Below are 18,576 nucleotides of genomic sequence, written 5' to 3'. Positions count from 1 at the left end.
GCATAAGGTTACGGCACCAGTCAGCATAGTTTGGGCCCTTAAGTTTGTTGTCATCCAACAACTTTGCAAATTGTCTGTTTGCCATTTCTAGTAAAAAGCAAACATTAGTCCACAACCTAATTTGATTCATGTTATCTACATAGATATGGCTTTTAATCTATGTTCCATTTCCATTTGTTCATCGCTGAGATTTCCCTCCCATCTCAATGACGGAGACTGCGAATTGTCTCTGAAAATAAGGGAAATCACATATGGATAGTCAGAATGTAAAAACTGCAAAATCGCAGATTTCCTGTGCCATTAAAGATTTTGATCTCCACCGTACAAACAACCCATAAATCAAGAAAAATATTAAGAAATATTCTAAATATTATTCAGATTTATAAAGATTTAATTTCAGATCAACAACCCTTAATCTAGGAACTAATTTCCCAGAAAATCAATTATCTGTGCAAATCGGGTAGAACGCCTTTTGCCCATTTGCGTAGTTTCAGATCGGATCAAATTTGGTTCAAGATTTAAACCATGGCTCTGATACCACTGAAGGGATACAGATCCATCATATGGATAGCCAAACCTTGTAGGTAGGTAGGGCGAAATTTCAAAAATTTCTCTCTCTCCCATCTGGGAATCACATTCCCTGTTTTAGAAAAATTGCATTTATCAATGATCAATCTTGAACCATAAACCGAACCAGATCTGAAACCAAAAGGTAGGAGAGGGAGGTACCTAATATAGAGAAACAATAACTCCCAACGAAGGTGTTCAGGCCCAAGGAAAGGCCAAAGACTGCTCCCACTTAAGATGACACAGTGTAGGATGGAGCAGAATCAGCAGGTGGTTCTTCACAAGAACCGAATCCTTCAGCAAGAATTCAATGGATGGTATGTGAGCACGACTTCAGATCAGTTTTTCACCAAAAACTGATATCAAGAACCTTTCTTGATCGCTCCTACAGTTGGAGAAGGAACTGGCAATGGTGGCAGCAGGAGGAGGGCGCAAGAGCAGAAGATGGCGCAGTCTTACTGTTGTTGTCTTCTCTCTTTCTATAATCTGAATTCTGATTATTGTGTTGAATGGTTCGCCCCCTTCCTCCATTTAAAGCCTTAAAGAGATCAGCTCCTAATCCCATTAGGAGTTTCCTAATTCAAATCCTTATTTGAATCTGGACTCTCTTTAAGAGATAAGGATAAGCCCTTATCTTATCTATAGATTAGATCAACCCTCCTAATCTTAATAGAAGTTTCCAAATCCAAATCTATATTTGGATATGGAATATCTAAGTGGATAAGGATTATCCCTCATCCTATCTGCTGATCTAAATCCCAGATCCGCCCCTCTTTAATAAATCTAATTAAACCAATTCGAATTGGGCTTTAGGCCCATTAAGTCCATGTGCTCACTAACCTTCCAAACTGCTGCCCAATTGAGTTTCCTTGTATGGCGTGGGACCCAAACATTGATCTACACATCAGCCACATGGGTTTAGCCTAACCTCTGTTACAAGGTCTAGCCAAATTCACTGAAAAGACAGTAAAGCCCCTGAGCCCATTACATGGGCTCTTAATGGGCCCAACACTTACACTAAGTGGTCCCTGGGTCAAGCTACCTTATAAAAACCCAAGGACTATGGCAGATGCAAGATTAGCCCATTAAGTATTACCCTCAATGGTCTTACACTTAACCTCTCAGCTCATAATGATCAAACACTGCCCGACAAGAGAGGACCTCTCCCTCGGCTGCAAAGAACAGTGATGCACTCTATACTCACATGGATCCCGAGAATTAAAACATTTTGCAAACATTTTGAAACCTTAATATATATATATATATATATATATATATATTTTGCAAAAAAAAATTCAACGATTGAAATCAACTGTTGGCAGTTTTGGTTTCCATTAGAGAGAGTGCATCCCCGATCATTACCTTTGTCCAACAAAGGGGTTGATCCTGTCACTATGATCACTCACTCAGATGAATTCTTGGACTGTCCAAACATACCCAGGTTTTGACCCCCTCTAAGGATCTCACTGATTGGCATATCACAGACAGCCCAATCCGACACCTAGTGTAGTATCATAATCGAGTCTAGGGGTCAGGTGCAACATTCCAGTTTTGCCCACTAATCACCAAGGTCCAGGGCAATACTGGAATTCTGGTCCGGTTCATGGTTTCAAGCAAACCTACAATGCATGTACCTCGGGTCTCACCTTGGCAGTTGAGATAGGCTACCTCAACCAACTTGGCGGCACATCAGTGTCAGCCTTATCCAAATAGATCTCACCAGATCAATCCACCGGCTGTGAACATTCTAAACTAACACAAGTCTCATATGTGTCCAGTTTAAGGGTATTACACAGAAACACACCACAATAACATGAATTGAATATGTACTTTATTCATTTACATTAAATGACATAAGGTACATCATTCTGATTGGAGCTAAGGGCATACACTGTCTAACAAGGATCAGCCCCTTTGTCGGACAAAGTGAATGATTGGGGATGCACTCTCTCTGATGGAAACCAAAGTTGTTAGCAGTCGATTTCAACCGTTGAATTTTGTTTTGCAAAATATATTTATATAAAGATATATATACATATATAGTATGGTTTCAAATTGTTTGCAAAAGGTTTTAATTCCCGGGATCCATGTGAGTAGAGAGTGCAGCACTGTACCTTGCAGTCGAGGGATAGGTCCTATCTTGTCGGGTAGTGTTTGATCATTATGGGCTGAGAGGTTAAGTGTAAGACCATTGAGGGTAATACTTGATGGGCTAATCTTGCATCTTCCCACAGTCCTTGGGTTTTTATATGGTAGCTTGACCCAGGAACCATTTAGTGTAAATGTTGGGCCCATTAAGAGCCCATGGTGATGGACTCAGGGCTTCACTGTCTCCTACAGTGAATTCGGCTAGGCCTTGTAACAGAGGTTAGGCTGAACCCATGTGGCTGATGTGTAGATTAAAGTTTGGGTCCCACGCCATACAAAGATATCCAACTGGATAACAGTTTGGAGGATAAGAGAGCACATGGACTCAATGGGCCTAAAGCCCAATTCGAATTGGCTTAATAAGATTAATTAAAGAGGGGCAGTTCTAGAATTTAGTTCAGAAGATAGGATAAGGGATTGTCCCTATCCACTCAAAGCGTCCAAATCCAAATAGAGATTTGGATCAGGAAACTCCTAATCAGATTGGGAGGGCTAATTTTTATCTGCAGATAAGATAAGGGATTATCCTTATCTCTTAAAGAGAGTTCAGATCCAAATACAAGATTTGGATTAGGAAACTCCTAGTGGGATTAGGAGAACCTCACTTTAAGGCTATAAAAAGAGGAGAAGGGCGAACCCTACTTTATCCTTTATTATCCTTCAGACTGACTGATTCTAGAGAGAAGACAACATATAGTTTGACTGACGTCATCTTCTGCTCTTGTCTTCTCCTGCTATTGCTGCCATTACCAGTTTGATCTCCACCTATAAAAGCAATCAAGAAGTGTTCTTGATATCATCTTTTGGTAGAAAAGGTGATCAAAAGTCATGCTCACTTACCCTCCATCGGATTCTTGGTGAAGAATCAGGTTCTATCTGAAGAAACCACCCTATTGGTTATGCTCCACCCTACGCTGTGTCATCTTCAGTGGGAACAGTTTTTGGTATTCTCCTTGGGCGTGAACACCTTCATTGGGGGTTACTACTACTCCATATCAGATATATCCCTCTCCTACCTTTTGGTTTCAGTTCTGGTCTAGTTTAGGTTCAAGATTGATCCTTGAAAATGCAGTTTTTTAAAACAGGGAATGTGATTCCCACAAGGGAGGGAGAGAAATTTTTTGAAATTTTGCCCAACCTACCTACAGGGTTCGATCATCTATATGATAGATCTCTCATCCCTTCATCACTCTCTCTAAGGGTATGTCTCCTAAGACACCTATGGAGATTGAGGGCTTGAAGGAAGTTTCCTATGCCTCTAACCGTAGGGAGCATCGTGTATGGCATGCTGTGCACTCGACCAAACATTGCTCAGGCCTTGAATGTGGTAAGTAGATACCAATCTAACCCAGGACAAGAGCATTGGATAATTGTGTAAAACATGCTAAAATGCCTTCGAAGGACAAAAGGATTTTTGTTTGATATTCGATGGTAGTTCACTACATTTCATTGGGTATACTGATACCAACTACTAGTCAGAACTAGATGGTAGAAAGTCTGCATCTGCTTACATCTTCATGATGGGGTCCTAAGTAGTAAGAATAATAGTCCACAATGAAAGCCAAACACATTGTCGTAAGTGTGGATGTCTAATGAATGAAGGTTTTCATTCTAGAATTTGGAATTTAGCACATCACCATTCCACTAATGTGTGACAACACTGGATCTATGGGAGATTGATGTTAAAAGGTAGCATCAGTGGAGAATGTGGTAGACCCATTGACTAAGCTATTGACACAAAAAGTGTTTGAGAAACATGTGGAAAGTCTGGGACTCCAGATTGTACTCGATTGGACCTAAGTGCAAGTGGGAGCTGTTAGACAGTGTATGCCCATAGCTCTAATAAGCATGATAACATTATGACATTTATTGTAAATGAATAAAGTACATATTTGATTTTCGTTATTATGGTGTGTTTCTGTGTAATACCCTTAAACTAGACACATATGAGACTTGTGTTAGTTTAGAATCTTCACAGTCGTTGGATAGATCTATGGAGATTTATCCTACCAAGGTTGACATTAATGTGCCATCAAGTTGGTTGGGGTAGCTTGCCTCAGCTACTAGGGTGAGACCTGAAGTACATGTAGTGTGGGTTTTCTTGAAACCTTGAACCCGACCAAAATTCTAGTATTCCCCTTTTCTTTGGAGATAGATGGGCAAAACTGGAATGTTACACCAAACCCCTATACTCGATTATGATACTGCAGTAGGTGTCAGATTGGGCTACTTTGATATGCCAATCAGTGAGATCCTTAGAGGGGGTCAAAACCTTGGTATGTTGGGACAATTCGAGAATTCATATGAGTGGGTGATCATAGTGACAGGATCAGCCCCCTTGTCGGACAAAGTGAATGATCGGGGATGCACTCTCTCTGATGGAAACCTAAACTGCCGGCAGTTGATTTCAACCATTGAAATTTGATTTTTCAAAAATACATAGAGATATACATATATATATTATGGTTTCAAAATGTTTGCAAAATGTTTTAATTCCTAGGATCCATGTGAATAAAGGGTGCAGCACTACACCTTGCAGCCGAGGGAGAGGTCCTCTCTTGTCGGGCAGTGTTTGATCATTATGGGTTGAGTGGTTAAGTGTATGACCATTGAGTGTTATACCTGATGGGATAATCTTGCATCTGCTCATTGTCCTTGGGCCTTCATAAGATGGTTGGACCCAAGGACCATTTAGTCTAAATGTTGGGCCCATTAAGAGCCCATAGCGATGGATTCAGGGGTTCACTGCATTCAACAGTGAATTCAGCTAGGCCTTGTAACAGAGGTTAAGCTGAACCCATGTAGCTGATGTGTAGATCAATGACAGGGTCCCACGCCATACAAAGAGAGCCAAGCTAACGAGCATTAAAGTTAAAGTGAGCTTGAAAGCTTATAATGGGCCTAAAATCCCATTTCAAACTAGGTTAATTAGATTAATTAAATAGGGGCGAATATGGGTTAATTAGATTAATTAGATTTTGTAAAACAAAATTCCAACGATTGAAATCAACTCCCGGCAGTTTGGTTTCCATCAGAGAGAGTGCATCCCCGACCATTACCTTTATCCGACAAAGGGGCTGATCCCGTCACTATGATCACCCACTCAGATGAATTCTCAGACTGTCCCAACATACCCAGGTTTTGACCCCCGCTAAGGATTTCACTGATTGGCATATCAAAGACAGCTCGATCCGACACCTAATGCAGTACCATAATCGGGTCTAGGGGTCAAGTGTAACTTTCCAGTTTTGCCCATCAATCTCCAAGGTCCAGGGCAATACTGGAAATCTGGTCCGGTTCAAGGGTTCAATTAATCCTACACTGCATGTGCCTTGGGTCTCACCCTGGCGGCTGAGACAGGCCACCCCAACAGTTGGCAACACACCAATGTTAACCTTGGCAGGATAAATCTCCCCAGACTTATCCAACGGCTGTGAATATTTAAAACTAACACAAGTCTCATTAAGTGTCCAGTTTTAGGGTCTTACACAGAAGCATACCACACAACATGAATCAAACATGTACTTTATTTATTTACATTAAATATTAAAAGTACATCAAAATCGATTGAAGCTAAGGGCATACAAAAACTGTCCAACACCAACCTCATAGCCACATCCCACCTTGTATTGGGAACATCTCTCCATGAATACAAGTATGGGAGACGTTCTCGATGTGCATCTAGGACAAGCTTTGAGGTCAGAGTGAGGCAAGCTGAGTGAGGAGCAAATCCGAGTTCAAATTAACCACACTAATGACAGTTCTCAATACACTACTTTAAGAGTAGTGATGAAATATGAACTTTGTGTGAATAGACGTAAGATCTTTTGCCCACAAGAACTCTGCCCACGTCTACTCACAACACATTTCCCCATGAATTGAAAGCGTCTCCTTCTGCATGATACTATGTAGGAGGGTGAAGGATGAGATATTCTTTATGTATGACTGCGGATGAACGGTAGGGTTGTTCATAACAAGACCCAAACCGACCAAACTGACCAACCTGGTCCGATCCAACCCGAGTTGGTTGGTTTTTCTTTTGTATCGGTCGGTTTTGGGTTACAAAAAAACATAAACCGATAGTTCGGTTTGATTTTGGTTTTCATGTATGAAAATTGAAACCGAACCGACCCGAACCGACTTAGATATATATTATAGATATATAATATATTTCAGATATTATATATGAAAGAATGGTAGGATCCATCTAATGGACGCCATAAAGATTGCGGAATGGGTGGGCGAATTTCAAAAATTTTCCTACCTTCTCTCAATTGGGAATCGTATTCCCTAAATTTAGAATACAATATTCAAGGATCCTACTTGAACCATAATCGAACCAGATCTGAACCAAAAGGAACGGGAGGAATTATACCTGATCCAGAGAAGCAGTATCTCCCAAAGTTGGTGTTCACGCCCAAAGAGGACACCAAGATCCGCTCCTGCTAAAGATGACACAACTGTATGTGGAATGGAACCAGCAGAGTGCATCCTACACACTGGATCCTTCGCAAGAATCCTCTAGAAACTCTGAGCACCAAATCTTTTTCAGCCTTTTCTGGAAAACTGATGTCAAGAATTGATTTCTTGATTTCTTTCTTCTGCAAAGATCAAATCTTGCCAGAAGGAATGGCGGTGGCTGAAGGAGAACTCTTGGGACGAAGATGGCTGAATTGCTTCTCTTCTCTTTGGAGTGTGAATGAGATCTAATCTCAGTTCGTAGAAATGCTTTCTTGCTTGCTTACAACCCTTGGTTCGAAATCTGATATTTTTCTCTTAGGGTTTCTCCTCTTTTCTTCTTGATTAAGAAACCTCCTAATTAGGAGTTATCCTAATCCAAATCAGTATTTGGATAGGGGATTATCTTAATCCTATCTGCAGATTAAGTTAGCTTACTCCTGATCTTATCAGGAGGTTACCAGATTCAAATCTGATTTGAATTTGGTCTTCCAAAGTGGATAAGGTTAAAGGCCCAATCCTTTTGCTAACATTAATCTCAGATCCGCCCCATAGATGGGTGATCATATCAGCCCAGCTCGAAAATGGGCTTTTGGCCAGTTAAGTGTTTAGTGCTTAACTAGTTTCCAATCTGTTGCGCAGTTGGGCTTCTTTGTATGGCGTGGGACCCAAGCATTGATCTACACACCAGCCACATGGGTTCGGCCCAACCTTTATTACAAGGCCCAGCTGAATTCACGGAAAGAGCTCAGTGAACCCCTGAGCCCATCACATGGACCCTATGGGCCCAACACTTACATTAACTGGTTCCTAGGCCAAGCCATCTTATAAAAACCCAGGGAGTGTGGGTAGGTAAAAGATTAGCCCATCAGGTACTATCCTAAATGGTCTTACACTTAACCTCTCAGCCCTTAATGATCAAGCATTGCCCGACAAGAGAGGACCTCTCCCTCGGTTGCAAGGAACAATGCCGCACTTTCCACTCACATGGATCCCGGGAATTAAAACCATTTTTAAACATTTTGAAACCGTACAAATATATATATATATATATGTATATTAATTTTGCAAAACGAAATTCCAACGATTGAAATCAACTGCCGGCAGTTTGGTTTCCATTAGAGAGAGTGCATTCCCGGTCATTACCTTTGTCCGACAAAGGGGCTGATCCTGTCACTATGATCACCCACTCAGATGAATTCTCAGACTATCCCAACATACCCAGGTTTTGATCCCCGCTAAGGATCTCACTGATTGGCATATCAAAGACAGCTCGATCCGACACCTAGTGAAGTGTCATAATCGAGTCTAGGGGTCGGGTGTAACTTTCCAGTTTTGCCCATCTGTCTCCAAGGTCCAGGGCAATACTGGAAATCTGGTCCGGTTCAAGGATTCGAATAATCCCATACTGCATGTGCCTTGGGTCTTACCTTGGTGGCCGAGACATGCCATCCCAACACTTGGTGGCACACTAGTATCAGCCTTGGCAGGATAAATCCCCCAGACTTATCCAATGGCAATGAACATTTTAAACTAACACGAGTCTCTATAAGTGTCCAGTTTTAGGGTCTTACACAGAATCATACCAAACAACATGAATCAAACATGCACTTTATTTATTTATACTAAATATCAGAAGTACATCAAATCGGATTGAAGCTAAGGGCATACAAAACTGTTTAACAATTATATATATATATATATCTGATATATTTCAGTTTTAATATATATTTGTGGAAATATATATTTCAGCTTTATGTCAGAAATATACATGTTATATATAAAATTTTTGATATATAAAATATTAGTTTTAATCCACCAAATCATTTTTAATTTTCAGGCATCCAGCCTTTACTTTGTTAGACTTGAATCCTTTACCGTTCACACCAAGAGAATTATTTACAAAACCGATCCAAACCGATTCAAACCAACTAGGTCGGTTTTACTTAGTATTGGGTCAGTTTCGATTTCATTTATAGGTAAATCGACCAAATCGGATTGATTGAAAAAATGCCAATAAACCGACCCAACCTGACCCGTAAACAGCACTAATGAACGGGGACAAAGTTCTCGTATGCAGGAGATTCGGACTCGTGAATACTACGTCTTGGAGCACGCCGAAGTCCGAGCCCAACAAGCAATTTCTTACACGAAACAAATGCTCCCAGCTTTCATAATTGCGATCATAAAAAAATCTTGTAGCCTGTTGTAGATGCATTTCCTTTTCGCAGATCGTGGCCCAATAGACAATAGGATCCATTGCATACTACATTATTGAGCATGTTGCTCTATCAACTATAATACCAAAAACAAAAACATCGATGGAGTGAGCGATGCTTTTTACTTGTTTAGATAACACCAAAAAATTCAATATAGAATCCAAAAATATAAAAAAAATTAAAAATCTATAGCCAATTCTCATCCCACGACTCCCACGTTATATTGCTTAGCCTGCGGTCCACCGAGTACCAATTACCTTTCGTACACGACCTTGCAGATTGATCGTTCGGCGAAACCCTCCTGGTCCTGGTCACGAATCCGAATTAGGAAAAAATGGAGATAATTCGGGTATATGTGGCAACGCTGCTTCTCCTATTGGGGATCATCTCCGCTTTACAGGTATTGTTTCTTCAAAAAGATTATTGTCCTAATTTTCATTTGTTCAGTTACTAACTGATTTGGTTTGTTCAAGCCAATTCTGATCTTTCTTCTACCTCGTTTTCCTATTTTTTGACCGTCCCCTCTCTATTTCTTTCTTTCTTCACAACCTTTTGTGCGTGTGCGGTTCCCCTTGTCCGATCTGTTAAGACTCGGCCATGAAGTCGGCGGACCCTTACTCCCTTTGGAATTTGATCGGAAGTGAGAAAACACCAAGGAAATTTTAATCGTCCTGGCGTTCGCCCACGTATCTGTCGGTCTTTCCTCAGAAAAAAGTGGCTGATAAATTATTAAGAAACAAAAAAGTAAAATGAAACGAAAAAAAATATTGGTTCTAGGATAGCCTTTATGTTTGGCAAAAAAGGTATTTTCATTTGAAAACCATCCAAAAATACGGTCGTAAATTTCTACCCACCTTTGTGTATTTTACATGCCAATGATCCTTTCCACTGCTCTTCTGTGCATTTTTCATGATGCCAATAGGCGCATACACGGATTCTACTTTGGGTGGGTATCTAAGGTGTAATCAAGCCTAACCGAGTCGATACATAGACTGTTCGAATTCGATTCGGCTCAAAAAACCTATGCTGAAACTCGACTCGAATTTGATCGAGTTTTGTTTTACCTTGACTCATAATCATATCGGTTGGACTCTATAAACGAGTTAAAAAAGGCAGAGAACGAGAGGATGTCTGATGATAGTTGGAGAAGCTCAGAGGAGGGAGGCGGTCAAGTATTACGAAACTTGATTCTCGACTCGAGTAGCTATTCGAATTAAGCTCGAACTCGATTATTTTCCAATCAAATTCAAGTATTCAGTGAGTCAATCTCGACTAGATTTACTTGCTTACACCCCTAGGGTAACATATCTTTTGAAGATTCCAGATGCAAAGGAATTTTCTATGGAGTGGGAGAGGAGTAAGGGAGAACTATCATCATACCAAATGGGGAAGGGTTTGCAGACCAATCTCTAGGATTTAGAAGGGTTAGAAAATTCAATAAAGCTCGTCTGATTAGAAGTGCTAAAATGAGTGGAGCATTAATTCATATTAAAGATAGGTTGAAACTGGAAGAAAACATAAGGGCTCTGTTTGTTGTCGGGGGTGGAGTATAGGAATAGATTGCAGTATTGGACTGATCCAATAACCGCTGTATAGCTATCAAATGGCTGTACAGAAGAAAGGTTATAGAGAATGGTAATAACAAGCAAATATGGGGCGGCTAGGTTTGACTGGGACAAGAGGAATCATCAATTTATGGGGGTTGTATGATGAAAAGGCATTATGACTTACGAGCTTTCAGTGTACAAGGTTTAAAGTTGGTGATGGGTTTAGAATTAGGTTTTGAGAAGGTGATTGGAGTGGTGTTGGGAGACTAGAGGAGACATCCCTTAGGTTGTATAACTTCTGTTCTCAAAAAATTGAGTACCACGAGCTAAGAGGAGAGCAGTGGATTCGGTGCCCAAGATTTAGAAGACCACTTTATCTAGAAAGAGAAGTGGATGAATGCATTCCTCTATTAATCAAACTTGAGCAGGTGAAAGTAGCTGTGTCAGATAGGGATGAAAGAGTGGAAAGAATGCAAGAATGGGAGCTTTACAGTCAAGTCGGCTACGATCTATTGTAAGAATTTGGGTTCAATCCTCAACATCAAAGGTATTTGGGGAAGCCTGTTCCTCCAAGAGTGGAAGCCTTTGTGTGGTTGTTGGCCTTGGTTTGCATATTAACCTTGGACCACATGGTGAGCATATGCAATTTATGCTGTTTCAGTGAGGAAGATGTGTCTCATTTGTTTACTAGTGCAAGACAGAAACCACATTTTGGCATCTTTATTGTCATTTCTATTTGGTGTTCAACATCATCCTCCTAATGGTGTTGAGGAGATTTTCTCTAGATGGCCAAGGATTCATGGCAGCAAGAAGGCTATCATATTTTGGAGTTGCATCTCTTTTGCAATTTAATGGGGAATATGAAGGTAGAGGAATAACAGGTTTTTCAAGAAAAGTCAAGGAATGTGTCATGTGTGCATGTAGGAAAATAATTTTAGATTAGATACTGGTTCGTCCAGAGTTTGGGGATATTAATGGGCCTGATTTTTAAATTTTGGAAACTATTGGGATGGTGAATGTTGTAATGGCATGTTAAATTTGTGTGCTAGCCCATCACCCTCTCTGCTATGTATTTTATTTCTTTCACCTTAATAATATTCTTCTATTTACTATTAAAAAAGGAAATCTCTTCCGTTGCATGGCTTGCCTTAAAAAAATCCATCCCATTTGTTCATAGGCTTTAGACATGTCTAATTTGATTGCTATCCATTCTATCCCTACTTTTTATTTTTATTTTCATTGGTGTAATATTTCTCTTGTTACAATTTTCTGTTGGTTATTTTTCTCCCCTTCAAGGTTCCCACTTGATTTGGTGCAATGATACGTTCCAAGAACAATTGCCATTTTATTCATCATGTACTTTGTAATTATTTTATATATCACATTACAGGAGCCATTACTTGGTGTAATAGTAAAATCTTGGGCTGGCATGTGTGAGAATGCAAGTTCAAGTCCGAGGGCAGTCGCTTTGTGCAAAAAATACCAGAGGTTTGGACTGTACCCAGTCTACTCCTTCCAAGACCCCAGATAGCTAGGGCCTACATTGGGTAATTGCCTTTTGTATATCAAATTACATTAGACTTAAACCTTGTAATAAGATGAATTTTCAGGTACTCTACAACTAAGATGATGACCAAAGAGGTGGTGTAAATTCTTGCAACACGTAACCATTGTTGAAATAATTTCACACTGCCTTGCATACATCCTCCCACTATGTCCCAATATTCTTGATATAGAAAGTAAAACCTTTGTGGCCTAGTGCTTTATGCGGATTCATTTGTTTCATTGCTTCTAGGATATCTTGCTCCATTAGAATTGTATTTAGTTCCTCTACCTTATTTCTGTGAGGGATGTTTGTATTCATTGACTCTTAATTCCCCTTGCTTTTTCTTTACTGTTGATTCTAATTCTTTTAAAATCTTGATTCTATTTTTTATACATTCTCCATTTGCATGCTTCATAAAATAGGGTATGGATGGATGAATTTTTAGTATGTCAGTTTTAATATTTTTGACAAGTTTGTAAAAACAATAATAATCATATGATTCATTATTCTATTCAGTCCAACTTTGTCTACAATTTATGATATGATTACGATTTTCAGAACACTAGGAGTATTTCTATTAGTATCCATGCAGTATCAGGTATTGTATCCAATACCAGCACACTGGGCATGTGTATCTAGGTATCGTATTTCAACAAGATCACTTTGCCTTGGGCAGATTCCATTTTGTTTGTTTTGCGCTAACCCCACCATAACTGCATTCTGCGAGCAATTACTGCAGATGGGTAGAAACTAAAAGCTCAAAACACCCTAATCTGTCTGATGCTTTTAATAGATGTTGAGAGCAGAGCAGTCAGTTCTAGAAATAACACTCTGACAGGGTTTTACCAATTAGGAATTCCTAGGATCAGTTGGACTTTTGTTTTTAATGAAAAACTTTGTGATCTACTCGGCAGACTACTCTTAAATCTGCAGGATTTGTAGGCCAATCTTTGAGACTATTTACTGATTACTCTTTAGGGTTTCTTCCCTTTTTATTCATGGATTGATGGTTAACCCATGTTAGGGTGACCTTAGGAAATTGGATTTCAGAAAATGTCAGAGTTCGCATAGATCTATCATTACACAATGTTTGATTTTACAGAAACTGAAAGAAAATGATAGAAAAAACAAAATTACAAATATGAATGCTCACAGTTATGATGAGGGAACCCTCATTTACAAGTTCTTTTTTTCTCAATTTCATTAAAAGGTGTGCTTTGAGAGACTAGGTCTGGTCACTCGGTTCTCTCTATTGTTGATAAATCTCATTGAAAAGTGTAAATGGACTTCTAAACAATAGATAAAATCAAGTTCTATTATAGTTTATGGATATTCCTTGATCATGCAGGCATTTAGGACAATTGTTTTCAATAGATAAAATCGAGTTCTGTTATAGTCTGTGGATATTTCCTTGTTTTCAAAGCTTTTTGTTGTGTCCCTCTTCTTCATCTTTTGCCTCTAGCGCAATTGTTCTGTCCCTCTCTTGATCATTGATCCTGATTTGTCTTTTTATGCTCCTGAACAAAACAGAATGGCAAAACAGGATTCATGTAGCCAAACCCATATAGTAAGGACAAGTCTTAGATGATGATGATGAATTAATTGGTAATGTATATATATTTGTAGGTGGTTGCGGTGAAACCAATTCTTCCAATAAAGCCTAGAACTGAGATTCTTCAGGTATGTTATTCCATGGCAGAAAATCTTCTTGACTTTATATTGTTCCGGAGCAATTTTGAGAAGGAGCATGTGTGAAAATAAGATCATTTGCAAGAGAGCTCTCAATCCAGTGATTTTCTTAAATTTAGGATCTGATGTTAGGTGGGTTTCATTGACAATACACTGGGACTTGTTAGAGTTGAAATAATGAATGATTGAATTTACACTGTTATTTCTTCATATAACATCCCCAAGTCATGCTGAAAAGCTTTTGTACAAGTGCTCATTGCAACAAAACACAGTTGTTCTATATCACTCATTTTGTGCAGGAAGAAATCGTTTGGCACATAAATGCAAACCCTAAGGCCAGATGGGAAGCTGCCATGAATCCTCGCTTCACCAATTACACTGTGAGTTCCCAAGGTGCCGTGTGTTATATTTTTGGCCTTGTTCCCGTTATATTTTAACTCTTTCTTCTGCTTTATAGATTGCGCAATTCAAGCACCTCCTTGGAGTGAAACCAGCACCTCAAAATGATTTGGAGGGCATTCCTGTTATAACTCATCCTAAATCTTTGAATTTGCCAAAGCAATTTGATGCAAGAATGGCTTGGCCTCAATGTAGCACCATTGGGAAAATACTTGGTTAGTTTTGTACTCTGTCCTTTGTTAATTTAAAACTCTTCCAAATAGAAGGCTGACTTTCTTCCACTTTATGTGCCAATAATTGGATGTCTTGATACTTCCAAATAAAAGATCAGGTAACTTGGTTTTTATTACTTGTTTAATCTTATCTAAAAAAGATAATATAAAATTGCTTTAATTGGCATGGATCTACTGGAGCAGGGGCATTGTGGTTCTTGTTGGGCTTTTGGTGCAGTGGAATCCCTATCTGATCGATTCTGCATCCATTTTGGCATGGTAACTTCTACTTATTAATGATGTCAAACTTGATATTTTTTTCGTTAATAGTATCTATAAATCTTTTTACTTGTATGATTCATTTCAGAACATTTCGCTTTCTGTTAATGATCTCTTGGCATGCTGTGGCTTTATGTGTGGAGATGGGTGTGATGGGGGATATCCTATCTCTGCATGGCGATACTTTGTTCATGATGGTGTTGTTACTGAAGAGGTAAAGAGTTTGTCTTATCTTCCCTGTAACCATGATCTTCATGTCCATTGCATTTACCTCACTTTGTTTTGTAATGTTCTTGAGTTTCATCTCATGGGTTATATACTCGTAAAGAGGCCATTACCCAATGTTGGCTGTACATAGCTATTTGTTGTGAGGTCTTGGGAGGGTTGATTGAATATGAACCTAACCTTAGGTTTTCTTTTTTTTTTTTTTCCACCAAGTTCTATGCTGCTCTCAGATTCAAACCTGTTACCACTCTTGTCAGCTCAAGATCTTACCATTATACTAATTACATCAAGCAATAGCTCCTTCATGGGTTATACTCATCGATACTGTAAATGTCTTAATGGTTTATCATCTGGCAGTGTGACCCTTATTTTGATGAAATCGGCTGTTCTCATCCTGGTTGTGAACCTGCATATCCTACCCCAAAGTGTGAGAGGAAGTGCAAGGATGCGAACCAGGTTTGGCAAGAGTCAAAGCACTTCAGTGTCGGCGCATACAGAATCAGTTCTGATCCTTACAGCATAATGGCAGAAGTCTATAAAAATGGTCCTGTTGAGGTCTCCTTCACTGTCTATGAGGTAAAAGAAACTCCTTCTGATTTTCTTTGTGTGAAGTCATATTTGATTTGCTCTACTTTCTTCCTCTCTTGGGTATTGTTTGTCATGTGTTTCATTTATATGCTCCTCTCTACTTTCTTTCATAATATTGCTGCATGAGAAATACTCATTTTCTTGTTTTCTTTACACTTGTTTTTGTTTACCAAGTCATGTTTCATGATGTATGGCACTAAATGGATTATTATACGTTTTTTACATTATCTTTCCTCAATAGTAATAGTACAATTGGTATTTGCAGGATTTTGCTCATTATAAATCAGGAGTTTACAAGCATATTACAGGTGATGTCATGGGAGGGCATGCTGTGAAGCTAATTGGGTGGGGAACCACGGACGATGGAGAGGATTATTGGGTTTGTGATTTATTATCAACTTTCCTTTTGAAATTGATGCATAGAGTCTAAGTAACTTAATTTATACATATTATTTATTGAGAGAAGTTTTTATTGAGTTGATCAAATTTGGTTATTATGTTTTGTTTTACAGCTTCTTGCAAACCAGTGGAACAGAAGTTGGGGTGATGTATGTTTTTGCTGAATTTTCTTCATTTAGGAATGTTTGTATTGTCTTAGAAATTCCCAAACCTTTTTTTCCCTTTTGGATATTGGCAGGACGGTTACTTCATGATCAGGAGAGGAACAAATGAATGCGGGATCGAGGAGGATGTGGTTGCTGGTTTGCCTTCATCAAAGAACCTAATCAGAAAACAAATCGGTGTTGATGCCAGTCTACATGTCTCATTTTGACTGTAAATCATTCTATTCACTATCATGGTGTGAAACTTGAAATAGTAAATATTAGCAATTTAGCATGTGTATTAGCTATGCATGGAAATAACTTGCATGGCTGTATTTGTACTAATAGGATTCTTAGAGCTTTTTAAATAGTAAATATTAGCATCTGTATTGTCTATGCACGAAAAGAACTTGCATGGCTGTATTTGTACTAATAATAGGGTTTATACTAGCTTGTAGCATATAATGTTTGTTAAAGAAACTTGGATTTTTCCAGGAATCTCATCTCTTCTATCATAATCGTGTCAATATGGATTCCAATGTGCATGGAAACAGAAAATGATTTCTGAAGGGGAAACAACAGCCGTGTGACTCTTGCAGAAGAGGAGTTCGAAGCGTGAAAATAGAACTAGAAAGCATGAGATGCAAGTCTTTTGGAATAACCAAGTTCAGAGTATTGCCAAAAAAGAAAAAAGTTCTGATAAGAAGTGAAAACTCAAAGCTGGACCCGATCAGAGGAAAAGGGAAAGCAGTTATAACTGAATATTGAAGCCTGGATAAACACAACTGGATTGGAAGGTGATATAGTACTAGAGAGAGCCAACGAGGATTGGAATGTCATACTGGGAAGGTGGCTTGTGGTTATTCGAAGGACAAATATTTGTCATGAGCAAATGGCAGACTTATCTATACGTGGAGCTCAACCTTGCTAAATTCGGAATCAAGGTTTAAAGTTCCAATGCGCTATGATAGGGCATATTATTTCGGTTTTCAGAGTGACCGATAGGGATAATGGGAATTGGGAGATTAAAAACTGTTTCAATCAATTTAAAAATTGTCTGGAACAAGGTTTTAAAAAGCGATCCAGAAGTGGAACCGCTTTGATCACTGGTTTTTGGGTTAGTGGTTTGACCATTTGGGTCTAACGGTTTTTGCAGTTTGACTTGATATTAGAAATATTAGGGTTTTTCTATTCATTTTGAAGAGGGAAAGAAAGAAAAAAAAGAAAGGAACGAAAGAAGAATAAGTTCACCTGTGACGGCAATAGTGACGGGGACGATGACTTCTTTCTCAGATCTGAGATTCGAGATCTTATTTCTCTTTTTCTCTGATCTTTGATATCACATCTCAGATCCAAGTTCTCACCGCTCTCTTCAAATCAAAAACTGTTGCCTGGGTTGAATGGTTTAACAATTCAACCGTCAGGGTCAGCGGTTTTTTGACCAATTCAGTTTTTTTTTTCGAAAAAGCAGTCCAATAAAAAATGGACCCAGATACATGACCAGTTCCTGGGTCAAATGATTTGACCATCCAGTCTGGTACAGTTTTTAAAACAATGGTATGGAAGGTGTGTTTGGGAGCCTTCAAAGAATGACAATGGGGCGAGCATGGGGATGCTAAGGGAATATCAATAAGGGGATTTTCCCTTGGCATGGATGGTGCAAAGTGATGTTTCTGCTATTTTAAATTTTGGATGGTGCAAAATGATGTTCCTTCACCAAGAGAAAATCAATAAGAAAATGCTCAGGGAATGATGTTTCTGCTATTTTAAATTTTGGATGTGCCACCAAAACCTAGGTGTGCATCACCTGGTTTTTTGTTGTATTTTGATTAATCAACCCTGAATCTGATGTTTGAATAGATAATTTACCATATTCTAACAATTGGGCTAGTTAAGTACTTTGGGTTGGGGCACAGTAGGTTACAACAGCCAAGTCCACTTGCAACTTTACTTCCATTCACAAAACTGAGCCCAGCCCAAATAAAGCTGAAAAGGATTGGATTTAACCCAATTCAGTTAGGTTTGATTTGAGTATTCACTACAGCTGGATGTTGTGTTGTCAGTGTGTAAACACACTGTGGCCTGGCCCAAGGTCTCCGACAATTGGGCTAGTCAAGAACTACTTTGTTTGGGGGCTTGGTGCACATTGGGTTACAA

The 18,576-nt window shown here is 39.1% G+C and overlaps 1 protein-coding gene across 1 annotated transcript; it reads left to right on the top strand.

Moving 5' to 3' along the window:
- Window positions 1–9,469: 9,469 nt before the first annotated feature.
- LOC104590324 (cathepsin B-like protease 3) lies at window positions 9,470–16,917 on the top strand. The gene is made up of 11 exons (XM_010248942.3): window positions 9,470–9,792; window positions 14,112–14,165; window positions 14,474–14,554; window positions 14,632–14,788; window positions 14,900–14,904; window positions 14,990–15,064; window positions 15,153–15,278; window positions 15,647–15,865; window positions 16,143–16,256; window positions 16,390–16,425; window positions 16,515–16,917. The coding sequence occupies exons 1-11, from the start codon at window positions 9,727–9,729 to the stop codon at window positions 16,647–16,649; spliced, it is 1,068 nt and encodes a 355-aa protein (XP_010247244.1). The 5' UTR covers window positions 9,470–9,726; the 3' UTR covers window positions 16,650–16,917.
- Window positions 16,918–18,576: the final 1,659 nt, after the last annotated feature.

This window comes from Nelumbo nucifera, chromosome 4, assembly GCF_055504915.1.
Source record: "Nelumbo nucifera cultivar China Antique chromosome 4, China Antique-T2T, whole genome shotgun sequence".
In the NCBI taxonomy this organism is placed as follows: Eukaryota; Viridiplantae; Streptophyta; class Magnoliopsida; order Proteales; family Nelumbonaceae; genus Nelumbo; species Nelumbo nucifera.
The sequence above is the reverse complement of the archived record's forward strand: the minus strand, read 5'-3'. Positions and strand labels throughout refer to the sequence as shown.